The 17745-nt window shown below is 28.6% G+C and overlaps 1 protein-coding gene across 4 annotated transcripts in view; it reads right to left on the reverse strand.

Moving 5' to 3' along the window:
* Positions 1–328: 328 nt before the first annotated feature.
* LOC129958126 (sodium/calcium exchanger 3-like) overlaps positions 329–17745 on the reverse strand; it is a 206101-nt gene continuing 188684 nt past the window's right edge. For all 4 annotated transcript variants that reach the window (XM_056070324.1, XM_056070325.1, XM_056070321.1 and 1 more), the window contains 5 exons: positions 12457–12602; positions 10562–10661; positions 10329–10469; positions 7534–7692; positions 329–3728 (listed from right to left, as the gene is read on the reverse strand). In XM_056070324.1, coding sequence (XP_055926299.1) covers positions 3352–3728; positions 7534–7692; positions 10329–10469; positions 10562–10661; positions 12457–12602 — 923 coding nt within the window. In that variant the 3' untranslated portion in view covers positions 329–3351. The remainder of the gene's footprint in view (positions 3729–7533; positions 7693–10328; positions 10470–10561; positions 10662–12456; positions 12603–17745) is intronic.

Genomic DNA, 17745 nt, shown 5'->3' on the forward strand with positions numbered 1-17745 from the left:
TTTATAGAATTAGTATTTTTTACACATTTATTCATTTGAAAAATAAGCTAGCTGTTCGTACATCCCAGTGGCTCTAGGCAGCTGCCTAGTCTCAAAAATATATACCTCCCTCCCCCTCGATTGTAGATATTTTGCTTCTTCTAGCAACCTAACTCATTCCAAACCTTGTGATAGAATGCCAAATTCTTTAACTTTCGCAAACTTTTTAATCGTATAATCCACAATTCTTACTAATGCAACTATTTTTTATTCGATGTTCAAAGATTCATACAGGTTTAGTTCCATGAAAATTTACAGTTACATTATGAAATAAATGAAAACAAGTAAAAATGGTGTAACAAACCTTTTTACTAAGTAGACAAAAATCAACATATATCATGATATAAAGTACGACTACTGTTAACAAAGAATTTCAACATGTGACTTGACACTTGAATGCTTTTGAATTACAATAATGTCGTCTATATTATATATTGTCCTTTTATAGACCCGAAAATTATTTTTCAGCTATCAACATTCCTATATGGATGAAGCATTATCTTTTACACATATGTGATGAACGTATATTAAAGTTCGTAAATAAATATCAAATAATTACAATGGGAGTTTCATACAGACAAGAGAGGAAATGATTACATTTTATGACTTGTGTTATGATGCATGAAACTGGAAGCCTGGGGGGTATCATCTGCTTTTAGAATATGAGTCGATATACATACGGGTTCAAAATAAAGATTCATTAGTTTTCAAATTAATAAAGGTTTTTATATCGTATTTTTGAGGAATGGTATGATATAAAAAGGAAGAGTGTTAGGTAGATTCCTATAGGAAGACTACCTATTTTACATACTGCATGTTGTGTACCTTAATAACTGTATTTCTATATTATTATTTTGAGTGTGATATACGTATAGATTAAATTTATTGGTATAATATAAGTTTTTTTATTTATTCACTTCCGTTAATGCCATTCTGCAGTATATTCTTTTTTTTTCAAATAATACTTAAAGTGCATATAAATTAGGAATCAGCTTTACTAAATACCATTCCAAATTAATTAAGTTTACATTTTTTGAAAGAAAAGAAAGCAAAAGAACTGAAATCTGCCAAACTGTGCAATGATTTGCTATTATACTCCTATATGTTGTGCGCTAATAACAGGTGCTAAGATAAAATACTCACTGTCTGTAAAGAATTGCTTGCTGTTTTGCCGAAGCACGTAAATCTGTACTATACTAATAGCGAATTCTAGATGCAATGGCCCAATCTGTACCGAAAAATAGACTTCAATACTAAATAACAAAAATAATTTTTCTTAATAAATTTAAAAGGACAATAATTGCCTCTAATAATATCTGAATTGGCAATTTCATAAAAAAATAACTTCCTTTAATGCTACGGAGGTGAAAAGGTCTGAAATCTTATAGAATAAGAATAAATGGGCAAAAGGGAAAGGTTTAGATAATTTAATCTTGCTAAAGGATTTGAAATTAAAATTTATGGCGACTATATTATCTAATGTTTAAAAATGATAGGCAATGACCTTTGAATACTTATTTTCTTACATACAGTATGAAATATAGAAAAGGTCCAAAATTTAAACTACAAATTTGGATGGAATCTTTAATTTCTCACAAAAGGTTTTTTTGCACTGTTGAAACCTGAATTATCAAACTGTTCGCTAATTAGAAATGAATTAGATTAGTAAACATGTCGTTTGTACACATTACGTATAATTTTAAATTTTAAAATATCTAATATTGTATTTAATAAAAGGATTTACATAAAAGTAAAAAGGCATATATCAAAAAATAAATTAATTTTGTATAATTCATTTTAAAGATGCTCTAATTTAATTATAAATGGAATAATATATTATTCAAACAGGGTTTCATAGAAAGAGTTTAGGAGTGAAATTTTCAAAAGTATTCTCTTTTTTTTTCTCATGAACTTGTTCGTAAATGTGCGTGCGTTACATATAGAGAATAAAAGTAGATACAAAAAATACACACGCATTTCATCCTATTTTGTATAATAGGCAAAATAACAATAAATATCTGTATTGAAAAGATTTCAATTTCATTAAATGTTTTGTCATAAAATTTTCTTGTAGATTTATCAAAATTCTGCCAATATAATTTTATAAATATAACTATCCGAAATTTCTGTTTCATTTGTAACATTTCATCAAACAATTTTAAGATCTGCAGGGATTTGGGTATAAGTTGCAAAAAATTTGTAATGCATTGGTGAAAAGATGAATACATTAATACACAAAAAAGATGTCTAAAAGTTAAGCATTAAGTTTAAAGAATTTATAAATAGAGGAGGCAAAGCATCTTATCATTAACAAATCTGTGATGGAAAATGCTTTATGATGTAATGGTGTTATATAATCAGACATTGAACTTGTTCACATCATAACAGTACAACATGACTTTGTACAGTGAAAGTAGTACTCTATATAGAGCTGTTCTACAGCATATTACATATTGACAGATGCAGTTTTGTTTTAAATTGACAGGTTTTTCATGTTCACACAGGGAATAGAAGATTAATTATAAGGCGCCATTTTTTTCTAAAGTAAAAATTTTACAGACATGCGTACAAAACTGTCATCTTGTGTCGGATATGCATTGATATTACAACTAAGATAAACTAAATATTTAAAGTATTCAGCGTGCGTCTGGATCACGAAAAACAACAATCGGACAATTGCATTTAAGAAGAAAGTAAAATTCCTGACATTAAATAATTTCATATACTTGCTTTGTAGTTCGGTCAGTTCTTTTTTCTTTGAAACTCTTTGTGGATCTCACGAGAGCTTCTTCTTGACTCTCTTTGCTGAACTATCCCAAGATCAACCGAGTTATTTTACTGTGTTCTTGGAAGGAGAAAAATTACTTTGGTTTCAGACTTCAAGGAAAGTCATTAGCTGAGAATAAATACAAAAAAGTGACAGTTGCTGTTTTGAGAAAAAAGGATTTTGCCAAAATATTGCTGGGATACAAGATGTTTAACTTGATATCATAGCAATATATTTTCTCAATGGGAAACACCAGCGTATATCAACATTAAGAGAATGCTTTTGAAATGCATTGATCCTCAGCAGAAACCTTTTGTGCTGAACTTTGTTTCTTCCACTGAAAGGGACTGAAACAGGACATAAGTGGTAAAACTAATCATTCTTGAGGGATCACGGCGATCTGGGAATTCTAAGATTCATTCCTTTACCCACCTGTGAGAGTTCTGCGTCCGATCTCTCAGAAACAAGGAACTGAGTACCCAAACCTTTGGCTGAACAAAATACAGCTGCCGTTCGTTAAATAATATGTCCAAATACATAGTCTTTTAAAATCCTTCGATCACCTCATAGGCTTCCAAACTGGACATGACGACGTAGAATAGCCAGAGGCATACGAAGAGGATTGTTGTTGGTAACTTGTAGACCATTGGCCCTCCAAGCTCCCCTCCTACCCGTTTGCTTCGTCTCAGAAGAAGAACGACACATGAGATGAATGCACAACAACAAAACATGGTTACAGAGAAAGCGAGATTTCCTGGATCCACTCTGAACTCCGTTCCTTTAGCATAGTGAACAATGGCTGCTATGGACCATGCGATGCCAATGCCAAGAAAAACGTTGACAGCGTTACTGCCGGTGACATTTCCAATTGACGAATCGGCGTACTTATCTTGAATTGCAGCTACCTTGCTGGCGAATGTATCTGAAATGACATTTAAAATATATGCATTACAACAGATTTAATTTGCTTTCTAGAGAAAAAAGCTTAATGAACAATTTAGGTGGCTGTGATAAATCTGTAAATATATTTATTCATTTTTATTGGAAAGTAGCGATATTATAATGTGTACAAGATTATGTATTTAGATTATGAGAGCTTAAAGATGAATAATATTACAGCCAAAAATGGCAATTGAATTATTTGTAGTGTTCTTTTGAATAAGATTTATTACCTTTCTACCAATATTAAAATTTCAAACTATGATTTTTTAAAAGATATTTAAGAAGAAATTTTTAAATGACTATTAAAAAAATCAAGGCTCTGAGAATATCAAGGAAGTTTAACATGTGATTAAGTCGCAGAGCCTTTACTTATCCAAAAATTTTTTCAAGGACTTGCATTTTTATCGAAAGAAAGAAATAGATACAGAATTATATTAAAATATTTAGCTAGCTAAATGAACTAAAATTTACACTTCTTATATCTAGAAAATAGCAGAACAAAATTCTCACTTTTATCCTTTAAACAACTTCCCATACAAATTGAAGATGATATTATCTCCTATCACATATCTCGTGTAATTTCAAAAAAAGAGATCAACCAGTTCTGCTTTCGTCCCTTTATGTATAATTGATACACATAGCTACCAGAAATCATTTTATTGAAATCGATTGATTATGTGTGCCTTGTCATTAAACCCATTTAGCCCTGTGGTTATATGCAACCAGCAAATATCTTCAGAATAAATACCTCACAATCATGGCATCGGATATTCTATTTAAAAGAGTTATTCATTTAAAAGAGTTTACGATCAAACGAAGAGTAATATGAAATGTCTGGCAAATTTGTTTTGATATCAGCAGTATTTTATCTGCATATACAGCAGTGAGGCATTTAAAGAAACCCAAAGTTTCTCAAAGTCAACATTATTATTGAATACTTAGCCAATACCCTCCTCTGAACTTGTTGCACAGATATATTTTACAGTATCTACGGTATTAAACAATATTTGCAATATTATATAATATTGTTGAATGTTGAATAATACAATATTGTACATTATTGTGCTACATTCTGTGCTACCTGAGTATCATGGCTATGTAATCTTTTGCGATTTCTTTTAGGAGAATAAACAATATTCAAGATTTGAAGCGTTCAGTTTCTAGACACATTTGGACCTTTAAACACGATAAAGATGATCTTATTAATAAAACCTTCTATAACCTCTAAGTAAGAAAGTTAAATTAATGTTTTTGCTTTTATTTTCCCTTCATTTGAAAGTGTAGTAAATTATAACTATTGAGAAAAGCTAAGACAATGGAGAAAGGAAGAAATCCTTTCTTCATTCTTTAGATAAGTCAAGAAAGAAATCTCCAACCACTAAGTAATGTGTTCATTCAATCGCATAACTTAAGTTATTAGATAAATGTAAATAGAGGAAGTATAATGAGACGAAGTTGGATTTTCTTTTCTTATCCTCAGATGCAATCCCTAATTATTCCAAATTATTTCATATTTGCATACGACTCCCGTTTAATCTCCTTAACAAAATATTAATTGAAGCTATGGAGTTTGGTCTCTAGAAATCTCATTGGCCTTGTCAATGTCTTAACTTTTATCAATTCATCTAACAAATAATACTAAAAGTCCATCGCTGGCAGGCAGTCTTTAAGAAGATAAATTTAAATTTAATGAAAATCTGGAGAAGTGTTTAAAATTCGAGAATGCATCACAGCAGTAAAATGGATAAAATAAATCGATGAAGATGAAAGAATGGCTTAGATAGAAATACAATCTATCTAAGCAATTTTTGAAGCTTGGTTAGTAAAAAAAGTAAAAACTAGATTCCCTAAATTTCAATTACATATTAATGCATAAAACTGATGAAAAGATGTATTTGATGCGACATCATGTGATTAAGTCAATAGCGCAAAGTAGCTGTTGTCAATCTACATGAACACGTCAATTGACAAAAAACTTAGTCGCTCTCCTCAGTACTGAAGGAGAGCGACGTTCATCCATTTTTACATACTTTATATCTAAAAGAAGCAGAAGAATGTGTGTTTTCTCTTATCGCCTTTGTGAAAATAAATGTATTAATTTGAAACTTTTATAGATAATTTGAATACTTAAATTTAATTTATATATTTTGATACAAAACTGAATTTATTTTGTAAAATAGAAATATGCTTCACATGTATTAGCATTTCTTGCTAATCTGTAAAGGATAGAATGTTTCATTGCTATAAATAAAACTCCTTAAGCATGAATAGGGCACAGCGTAAGTGAAAACGTTATGAAATAATATAGATAATAAATAATGGAATGAATTCAATTTGCATAGAAGTATTCTTATCAGGTTTATAATAACAATTTTATATGTTATTTTAAATTGGAAATTCTTGTTTATACTAGTGCAATGATTACTTTCAGCAGTATAATTATCAATACGTTTTAAGCTTGTTCAAAAGAAAAAAACACTACAAACCATAAAAAACAAATAATAAAATATAACTAATTAATCTACGAAGTAGTAGCTACTGCTTATGAGTGTATACATTTATTTGTATACATTTTATGAGTGTATACATTCATACATTAAAGCTCGAATGATTTCTTCTCATAAATATTAAAGCGAAGGAGAGAGTAAATTAATAGATAAATAAAAAAAATACTAGAAAATAAAATAATAAAAAATGTTTAGGTTTGGAAATAAAAAGATTGAAGAAACTGGCAGAATGCCAATTTATGATTCTCTTAATCATTTTGAACCATAGAAAATTCTGCTTTCTTTTATATTTTGTCATTCTGGTTTTCACATTAAGGGATTTTAAAAATGAATTGGAATGTTAAGATTTGTAAATCATGTCTCTGAATATGTGATGGGTTTAAATGTACTTTTGTATTGAGGTTTCATGGAGTAACACTCGATTTTCACTCGGCGACAACAAGATGTCATTAACGCGCGGTTTCATCTATTTTATATAAACATTTCATAACTTTTCATTGAAAAGTTGTTTGATTTAACTCTCATTTTGTGAAAATATTGAATGAAAAGAAAGAAAATATTAAGAAAAATAAGCAGAGAAAAATAATGGCAGAGAAAAATAAGCTTTCAGAGCAAATACTGGAATTTCTACAGGTTTGTAAATTCAGATTAAGAGCTCTAATATTCTGATTAAGTTTAGGAACTTTTTTTAGACTTTGAGTTCAATGTTCAGATTTCGATATTTAAAACATTTGAAAGATTCAAAATCTCCTCCAAATTTTCTACAAATATTTGATAGTAGGATATACTCTTACTTTAAGACACTTCACGATAAAAGACAGGACAACTTTCTTAATAAAGAAGCAAATATTTGATGTTGAATTTAAAGAAAACATTCTTAACACCAGCACAACAACTAAATACCTTCAATTTCACTTATTCCAGTTTCAGAAATCATCTTTTGATGAGAGGCGTTTTTTCAAAGATATGAAAAGGAAAGATTAAGCAGCTTGTGACGTTTCCTTTTATTGGCATTATATTTTCACGATAATCAAAATTATACCAAATCGAAGTGCAAAGTGTATAAATCGAAAAACATTAAGAATGGCTTGAAAATATATTCTTTTTGTAGTACATGCTGGAAGATGTTTCATACTTCGTAGGAAGTTAAAATCTCTAGAAAGTGTTATTTATTAGCAAAGCTCTTAAGGAACAAAAATAGACCAATATATTAAGGTATTTCATTAGGATATGTGTGTATCGAAATGCTACAAGAAACGTGAAAAACAAGTTACGTACCTGGAATACTTGTTCCCAAAGCTACTAAAGCCACGGCAGTGACTGCATCTTTTAGGCCTACAGTGCAGCCGAAGTGTGAGGCTAAGTCCCCAATAACAGCAGTCAGCAATCCAATTCCTAATATTGATACTACAAAGCATAGCCAGCCGTCGAACATGTCTGTTAGGAGTATAAAAATCCAAATATAACATATGCAGAATAATAATCATTATGGAAAAGAAGCTGTCAGTTGTAAATTGACCAAGTTCTTCAACATCCTTAGAAAAATCTTATAATAATTTTTGGAATGTTTGTTGTTAAGTATTTGTCTCAGAGCAGTAGAAATGTAAGAGATAATTTTAGTTGGTTTTTATCTTTACAAGTCACTGAAAAGGAATCCCAATACCTTCTAACATAAGAATTCTTGAATCAACCAATATATTGTATATAAACAATCTACTATACTTAAGAGATCTATGGTTTCATAACAAGCCTTATGATGTTAATATTTGTTAACATATAGTTAAAAATATTAACGTTAAGCTATATAAGGTTAGTTAAGATATAGAGGGTGAAGAAGGCTTGACTCTTCCCATTTCTGCACGAAGTCTTAAGTATTTTAAAGTGCATCTGACTGAATTACTGTCATATATCCTGTCAGATGCATTTTAAAAGACAAAATGGATTAAGTCAATATTTCAAATGGAATACTTTTATTAAATAATAAAAGTGCAATGTGATTGTATTAAAATATTCTCATATTGTCCTGTTGAAATTTTTTTTGTCTGTATTGGTTTTAAGAGCTATTTTTATATTTTATTTTCTCTTATTTTATATTACTTACTAATGCCATGCAGAAATTAGTATGAAAATAAAACAGCCGGTAGAAATAGGTAGATAATTTTTGAACTTTGTCTAGGTTTTGAAAATCAAACGTAAGTCGACCTTTTGCATTAGTTTCATTTTTGAAACGACAGAATATGATTTTAAATTATAAGTTTGAATTTAAAGTACATATGGATATACATTTATATATAACAGATTATTCTGAGGAAAATTATACATACTTTCAAGTTATAGAAACAACTTTCTAACAAAATTTCTAAAATATATGATTGCATTATATATTTTCCAAGAATGATCTTAATAGAAAAAATCACTAAAAATTATGTATAAATCTAGTAGCATATCGTACAATATTGTATGATATTAAAAATATTCGCAATATTGTATAATATTTTTGAATAATGAATAATATAACATAATGTCACACAATATTGCGGAATAGCTGTGCTACCTGAGGAAATACATAAATGTAGATTCTTTTACAGTAAATGTCTTTGGGCAATATAATTCATTTATATTGCATTGAAAATCATAATTATTACGACCAAACGTAAGAATCAGTTTAAAGAGGAATCATGATATATAGTAATAAAGCTTATCTTGCACAAAAAAGTTACAATTTAGTAAACTTCGAGTTTGAGAAGAATTATTAGTAGCGGAATTTGAAAAGATAAATACAGATTTGTTACTTTTCTGTTATTTTGGACTGAATTTTGGCAAGTCAAACAATTTTAAGCTACACATGAATAAATTTATACATTAACTCATTATTTATTGAAAAGTATATTTGAAAAAATGATGCCAGTAAGAAGAAAGTAATTACATGCGATTTTATAAATGTGACGAACAGATCTATACAGCATATTTGTCTTATAATATAAGTTGATTAAAATTAAATTAATTCATTTTAATCAACTTATATTAAATTCTTCTCATTCATTATTGATAAGATTCATACAGAAGCTTGCTTTGACTGGTGTTCTCTATAATTATTAATCGCTTACAATTTCGCTTATACAAACATGTATAGACATATACTACTTCTACACTAGGCAGCAAAACAAGTTAGAATGTTGATTTCTTTATTTCAAACAACTTACTTTGCATACTGCCTTCATTTAAACATATGAAATATAAAACTTTTAGGCAGATGAAATCAATGATTTTATTTATGCAAATGAAATGAAATTTATTGAATTATATGACGTTTTTCAGTCCTCACCATTTTATTTTTAATGGGTGTTTTTCAAATCTCTATCATGTTTAGGTGTGCATTTGATATAAATAACAGATTATAAAGGTATATCTCTAAATGAATACTGTTATTTCAAAATATATTTGTAAGTAAAAGAGGTACGTTAAACGTTTATGAGCTTAAATAACTTGGGTTGCTCTTATTTAAAAGTCATCAGCATTTATAATAATTATTTCGTTTAGATATTTATGATGGAACAAGTTGGGTTTTAGGATGTAATTACTTTAACCGCATTTACAAACAAAATAAAGAATGAAGAATTGTGGAAATGAAATTCACGATAATTTAACATAGTTAAGCATGTGTTAGCTTCTAAAATATCATAAATGGAATTGCAAGTTTAGTTAAAATATGCAATATATATATTAGTTAAAATATGCAATAACACATTCTGTTTGGAAATTGAATTTTCTGCGAAGGAATTTTAATGAAGATACAGGAAAGTAATTATCATTTTATGAAGTAGTTAGAATATAAAATCTGCGATTTTCTGCATTAAATGACTGAAAAGGACTAGATAATAAAGCTATCAGTTAAGGGGTTAGAGCAAAGACAAATTAGTTTAACAATGTGTGTCAAATCCTAATAATTTACTTTTACGATAATTGCAATGACATATAAATAAAGATGAAAGTTTTGCTGGTAAAACATCTGTATTACCGGCAAGGAAAAGGTTTAACAAAACTATTGTAATTATAAACCTAATTATACTTACCAACCGGTGGAATGAGGGCAAACAGTAACTTCCAAAACAATGTAAAGAAATGCATGACGTAATCGGAGCAAGTTGGAAGTTTAGGCTCCTTTTCTTCAGCTTCTCCTTCTTCACCTTCATCATCATCATCGTCATCATCTCCTTCAATTTTTATATATATTTGGTAATTAAGTAAAGCACAAAAAATTATTTTAAAGATATGATAACAAAATTAATAATTAAGATGGAAATACCTGCACTGACGGTAATAGCTTCTATGAATTGTTCCTTCCAGGATGATGTGCCAATTTGCAAAGATATATTAGCCTTCTGGAATAACTTATCAACAGTATTCTGTAAAAGAGAAAAATTGCTTAGTTATCATAAATTTAATCATATGCCATCATAATTTTGAATATTTTTACAAGAATAATAGAAAACTTATGCTTTATATTTAGAAATGTGGATGGTATCTAGGTAAGCGAAATAAAGGAAAATCTGAAGTCATCGAAGCATTTCAGTTGAAAGTGTAGTATGAAAAAATTATTGTTGTATTTCATAATATTTTGTTTACACTTGTATTACAACAAGTTAATGCCTGAAATGTTAGCGTCATTTATGCGCGTTATATATAAAATATAGAGTTTTCTTGTGCCTCTACTAAATCCAAAGTTAGTGGTCAAGTTTGTTTAAATGAGTTTAAGCTTGGACATTAAGAATCGCGAAATTATTTAAAACTTTCTGTTTTCCATAAGAGTTCAGAGCAATATGATGAATAAAATGTCATTAATCAGATCCGTATTAAAGTGATAATAAATTCCTTTTTGAATATTTTGGCCATTCTTTTTCACTATGCAGGTTAGCATACAGTTGTAGTTCTCGAGCCATGAACACGATTCAAGTTTTATGATAGGACACAGTAAAATTAAGGATTAAAAACTGGAAAATTGACAGGTAAAAACTATTTCCAACTAAATAAACTCTTTCTGTCTTTCAAGCTGTGATTTGAATACTTTATTTGCCTATAAAATTTGACCTATAAAATCGTATCATATAAAATATTACTTAATTGCTTTGTCTGAGTTGACTTGTTGTTAAATACTAAAAAGTGACTATAATATTAAAAAAAGACATTTTTTAATTATATAAATACTGACTACATTCTCAAATATTTATCTTTTCTTCATTTAATTAGGCCTTAAGAGCTAAACCAAAATTATTTTAGGATAGAAAATAAAAAAGTTAAATTGCCCTTTTAAGCTCCTTCAGATTTGACTTCTATTTTTTCCCTCTTCAGATTTGAATTCTGAGAAGTAAAGTCAGTTAGGCTTTTACAGGACAGTCAGAACATTTAGTATTCTGAACTCAACGAACATACCTCATTTCAAAGTTCCATAAGAAATTAATTTGACTGGAAGGCCATTATGCAATTTTACTAAGAAATAAAATTCTGCATTAAATATGGCCAATATAATCAATCAGTCCATTAATGTGCAGAAGTTTTAACATGTTAAGATTATCTTTCGAAATATTTTGGTGTTTTCAGGCAATATATAAGTTTTCTGACGATAAGACGTAGATCTTATTTGACTATGACCGCTCATGAAATTATGACAACCTCAGGAAGTACTGTAACTTCAGAAAGTGCATTTCCACCCTGTAATTAAGGACATTTTCTGCTCTTTTTGATATCCTTTAAACACCGAATATATGTTGCACGAAAATTACACTCTCACCATATGTTTAAATCAAATTTTTTTTGTGACTGTTTTGGTTTGCTGACCACAAATATCAGTTACTTGATATTGCTTTGCATAACAGCAATTGCAGATGAAGAAATATAGTCACGAGCAAAATAGAATGCTGCTTCGACAGTATAAGGAACTTAGGGTTAAGATATTTAATACAAAGTGGAGGAAATGCAAACAAAACGAGAATTTCTGAAGTCTGCAAAACGGACGTCCATTGATTGGTATGAGTCCCAATAGAGCAACACTCGTAACTTAACACCACTAGTTAGTTTGCATTTCTGACACGTGTTCAGATAATCAGCGTGAATTTAAAAATATATTAATAAAAACAATGCACGATGTATTTCATGTTAATCTTAGTTTAAAGTAAATGGACTTAAAGAAAGAATTTAATTTACCTTGAACTCTCTACTCTCTTTGATTCGCACTTGTACCTTGTACTGTTCCCCCAGTCTGGGTTTGCCCAGCAGGGCAATCTTTTCATCTTCTGATAAAGCTTCTTGATTTTCATTTATATCCTGACCGCTTTGTTCGCGGAGGTAATCTGAAATATTTTGATAGCAATACAGATAAAATATTAATTATTCATTTCATATTTCTGAGTTTCATTAAAAACCGAAACAAACAATACATTATTTTTGATTTCGATAAATAATACGAAATGTGCTTAACAATAAATTTTTTAGAGAGCTTAATATAAAATTAAGTAGTTTTCTGAAAAGTTCCTCCAAAATTGAAAATTCTTTAACCATATTGTTTTATGTTCAATAAAAGTTCACAGGTATATTCAAGAAAAAATTTGATTTGAGTCTCTTGATCAAATGATTACTTCTGTTGTTCAAGTACGAATTAAAAATAATTTGAGCAAGTACAGTATGACTGGACATCTAAGTAATTAGAATTACGATGCGTGTGGCATCAGGCAGAAGTAATGTAAAAGACAAACTGAATTTGATTCGTATTTGCTATATAAAAGATCTTGCTTTGCTTTACTAAAATAAATAAATCTCAAATCAGTGTCTGTTGAGAGAGTTTCTGGTAATACAGCTATCATTAGTGGTGACTGTTATCATATATCGTACTTTAAGGTCAACATCATGTTTAGTTGACAAAATGCTGTGCTAATACAGAAGGACAATTAATAGTTGAAATATACTGTTTATCGAGAACATGTTGAATGCTGAAGATCTAATCATTATTGTGTCTTCCGTTGTTGGACAAGAACTGGACGAGTGGCAAGAATTATATGGAGTAATTATGAGCTTTTGTACTTCTAGGAATTTAAATTGTTAGTCTGAAGGCAGAACACGCATTAAGGATACCAGAGAATTTCACATTTATCGCAAAGTGTAGTGATGTAGTGATACAGAAGGCAAAGCTTCAGCATTTGGTTTCCAAAGCGCAATCACTCACAAACACGATTATTAGAGATATAATGCGGCATCCTAATCAGCTTGATATGACGATGTTATTTAACGAACGACTTTAGGCGAATCTTTCAACACACCAGTATAAACGTTGACACTTTTGTTATGTTAGTCGATACCAGTTATCATCAACTGCAGTTTCTGAATTGAACTACGTGATGTGTCGAAAAAATTTCAACAGGCGTAAGGAAAAAATATCTACCCTCTCTGTCCATAGCAGGCATTAATACATGGAAGGTCGTTATGGTGATTTTTTTGTATACTTGTCTAGCTACTCTTAAACAAAGGGGCATTTTTCAAGAGAATAAACGTAGATTTAATATTCTTTCTCCAAAGATTTAAGTAGGATTTGTACTGGTGTGTTGTTAGCTCTTCCTACACGATAAACAAACAAACATTATAATATCCTAATGAAAAAAGCTTGTGTTTTCCTTTGTACTACTCCAAAATGTGATTATGAGTTTTCCTGAGGTGCACATGAGTCTTAATGTTAATTTAATTTTTTGTTTCATCTGTCATATTGTATGTAACAAATAGATTTCAAATTTGCATCTTTCTTTCCCCATGATGTTTCAGTTTTTGTAGCCACCAGTATAGATTACATTTTATTTAATTACATATTGTTTTAAAGAATGGGATTATTATTTAGTAATAAAGCAACTTATAAACGATATATAAAATTAAATAACACAATCATAGTGGCTTAAAACCTATATGACTTTCAAATGTGAATAAAACAAAATATTTTTTAACCAAGTCCAACGTCGAAGAAAAAAAATGCTGCGCGAATCTTTTTTTGTTGAGAAGATGAAGCCAAGCTAACATCCTGAAAGAAACACAATCAAGATAAAAAGTTTATCCATTATTCATGACAGGTTAAAATGGATCTCTAAAAGACTAAAGCAAAAAGAAAAAAAATCCAGTTGGAGAGATTATGTAAAAAAATAAGCTTTTCAAGGTTAATTTTCAAAGTTTGTCTCCAAAGACCATTCTAAAACTTAAATGAGTTTACCTTAAAAAGAGGTCCTTAAGAAAAGCAGTGTTTTTGTTGTGTGCTTTCGTAAGCTTATACATTTTAATGTCAGTTTTCACAAATCCGTAAATGCGTTTACGCTCGTGTTATTCTGCTTTAATAGTAAGAAAATGTTTTTGGTTACCATTAAATTAAGAAAAACTTTTGAAATAAGTTTTTATAATTTATCTCGCAAATATTTTTATAATTAATGTATAGAAATAAAACAAAAGCTTGATTTTGGTGATACGATTACAAATCGTTCTTAGAGACATAATTTTTTTGCAGAATAAAAAACACTTTCTTCTGAAGAAGACATAAAATAATATTAAATGATCTAATAACAGTAATTAGATAATAGTGTAAAATAAAATGATAAAATGCAGTATTTTACTTTGCATTATTATAATTAGTAAAGTAAAATGTTAGAATATAGAATACATATTTTTCCTTAACAATGAAACATTTTATTTCCTTGCTGTTTTTAAAAGGTTAGATAATGATATACCTTTTCTGGAATCCTTTACTGTGAAAAATATTCAGTCTTATTGATGTTATTCTTTTTTAAAATACGTAATGAGGTATTCGTCCCTGTGACACTCCTGCCTTTAGTTTCAGAATCGACTTTTTTTCTGAATGATTCAGGCTGAATTCAGAAATTGATGAATCACGTGTTTAATTATAATGAGTTAAGAACTATCTACTAATGCTAGAAAACAATGCATTGCGTTATGATTGTAATCGTTTTGTATGTAAATAGTGTTGAACAAAATGGTAGCTAGTTCAATAAGTATCCTATCTAAGGTTTTAATTGTGCATATTCAACTACCAAAGCATTAAAAACATGCAGCGACTAAATAAGTGACATGTTTATGTTGAAAGTACTATTTAAATTTATACAATATAGATTGTATCTATAAAATTATTTTAATGATTTTGAGAAATGGAAAATTTAAAAGCGATAATGAATTATGAAGATTCATCTAATTCCATTTATATATTCATTAAATGAACTAAAAATTACATCCTTTAAAAACATCAACCTTTAAACGTTTTAAACAAAAACCTTTAAAACGTAATATTAAAAGCATGAATGAAAATGAATTTATAAGCATGAAAATGAAAATAAAATTAAAATTTTCTCATTCAGCTCTTTTAAGTTTAATAGTTGAATGCTAAATTAAGAAATAAAATGTGTTTTGTATATATTTATAATCATTTTCTTCACACTGAGCATCTGTATATAATAAATTTTGTATTTAAGAAAGATTATTTGACATGGCATTCGTTTAAAAAGTTGGCCTTAAAAAGTGTCAGAGAGATAGTTTAAGTATATTTTAATTTATTGCTGAAGAGAAAAGGAAAGATTACAGAAATATTTGGAGTAAGTTAATACCCTTAAAAAACTGTTTATCTTATCTCCTAAATTATGTTATATCTTGAGTAAATGAATGAATCATCTAATTAAAATTACCGAGATTAACCTTCATAAAAGCTTCATTAGCTGAATCTAAAAGTAGTTTGTCTCCAGAAAACAAATCAAATAAAAGAATGCACATACATTATATATATACTTTTGATAAGTTTTAATTGCTATTTAAGATATAATATATGAACAAAGGAAAAATTTGAAAATATGACTGCTTCTACAGCTTGACGATATTAAAAAATTTCCTGTAAAAACAAATAAGAAATAATAATGCAGATTGTTAACCCAACAAATTTACCACCCCTATTATCTAAGTGCAACTTTTTTTCACGTTTATGAAAAAGTTTTGCCAATAAGGGAAGTTATTCTTGATTTTTCAAACGATAAGCCGAAACTATCTCGCTAAAAAGTTCTTCATATGTTAACTTTATACAATAATATACCATATTATAGCTAATTTTGCTACCAGATAAGGAAATAAATTTTTTTGGTGAGGGATTTTATACCAGCTAATGGTCATATATTCAAGAATAAACAGAGGTTTAAATGAAAATCCTCCTTTTAGGATGTTTATATGAAAGCATAATATCATATAATGTTTAATATACCTCCCATTTTTAAGGGAATATAAAATCCATTCAGACTTGTATGTCTAACTGTATTTTAGAATGACCTTTAAGTTAAAAGATTGGCAATAAATATTGATCGTAAATAGTTAATTATTGTTTATTTAATTAAATGAAAAAACATTGAGCATAGTACTTATTCTATTAATCATTTATTTCATTAATCAGTCTAATTTAGCAAAATACAACTAACTTAGGGTTATCAAATACATATGTAAATAATTTAAATAGTTTTCAAAGGTCCCCTTACTCATAACTTTAAAAAAAATAGATATTTAAATATATGCCTAGAAAAAGCATAAAAGCAATGATCGGTAACTGATGTTTACAAGTTATTCTGAAATAGAAGGCTCTTATTTTAAGAAATTTTTAACTGTATTTAGTATTAGGCAACTCAACTACTTTCTTTTTGCAGTTATACGCTGTAATCTATTTCATTATCGCCGATGTACTTCATAAATAAACAAGAAAAGAAAAGTAGTGAAATATGCTCTTCATATCATAATTGTACATATTTTTTAGAGACATGTATTGCTTGAACCTGATCGCGAAGTATTTGATTCTGGATGGATTATTAACTTAGTTAATGGGTTGAAAATTATGATTAAGCTTAGAGTATCGTATTTTTTATGGTCTTGTTTAAGAAGATTATAGAAATTTCTTTATGTCCTGTATTCTCTTATTTTTGTATATTTTTATTATTTTTACAAAAGAATCTACGCAAAAAATTAAATAAAATAGAAAAGCATAGCCTTAATTGATATATTTTCTGGTTGAAACAATATGTCAGTGCTAATGATGAAAACTAATATATTTTCTTTTTTATAATAAAAACATTAGAAATCAAAATAAATTATTTCAAAATGTACTGATAAGATTTATACTTTGCATTACACTGAGAAAATTTTCCCAAACAAAACAAACTTTAGAACACTAAAACTACGACTAAAACGAAATATTTGTCATCATAATTTACGTTGCTTTATTAACATTTGCAGGCTGTAATCCACTCACACTTCTAACTAAAATCTAAAAAAAAATAATAATAATAAAAAGAAATAAGGTAATATTTGTTTGTGTTAAATGCTCATGCACATGCGATTTGAGATTTCTTGCAAAAAATAATAAGTAGATGAAAATATTATAAAAAGAAACATTCCACATCGAAGCTGAAGTGAGAAAGGTCCGATTAT

The sequence above is a fragment of the Argiope bruennichi genome, chromosome X1, assembly GCF_947563725.1.
Source record: "Argiope bruennichi chromosome X1, qqArgBrue1.1, whole genome shotgun sequence".
Lineage (NCBI taxonomy): Eukaryota > Metazoa > Arthropoda > Arachnida > Araneae > Araneidae > Argiope > Argiope bruennichi.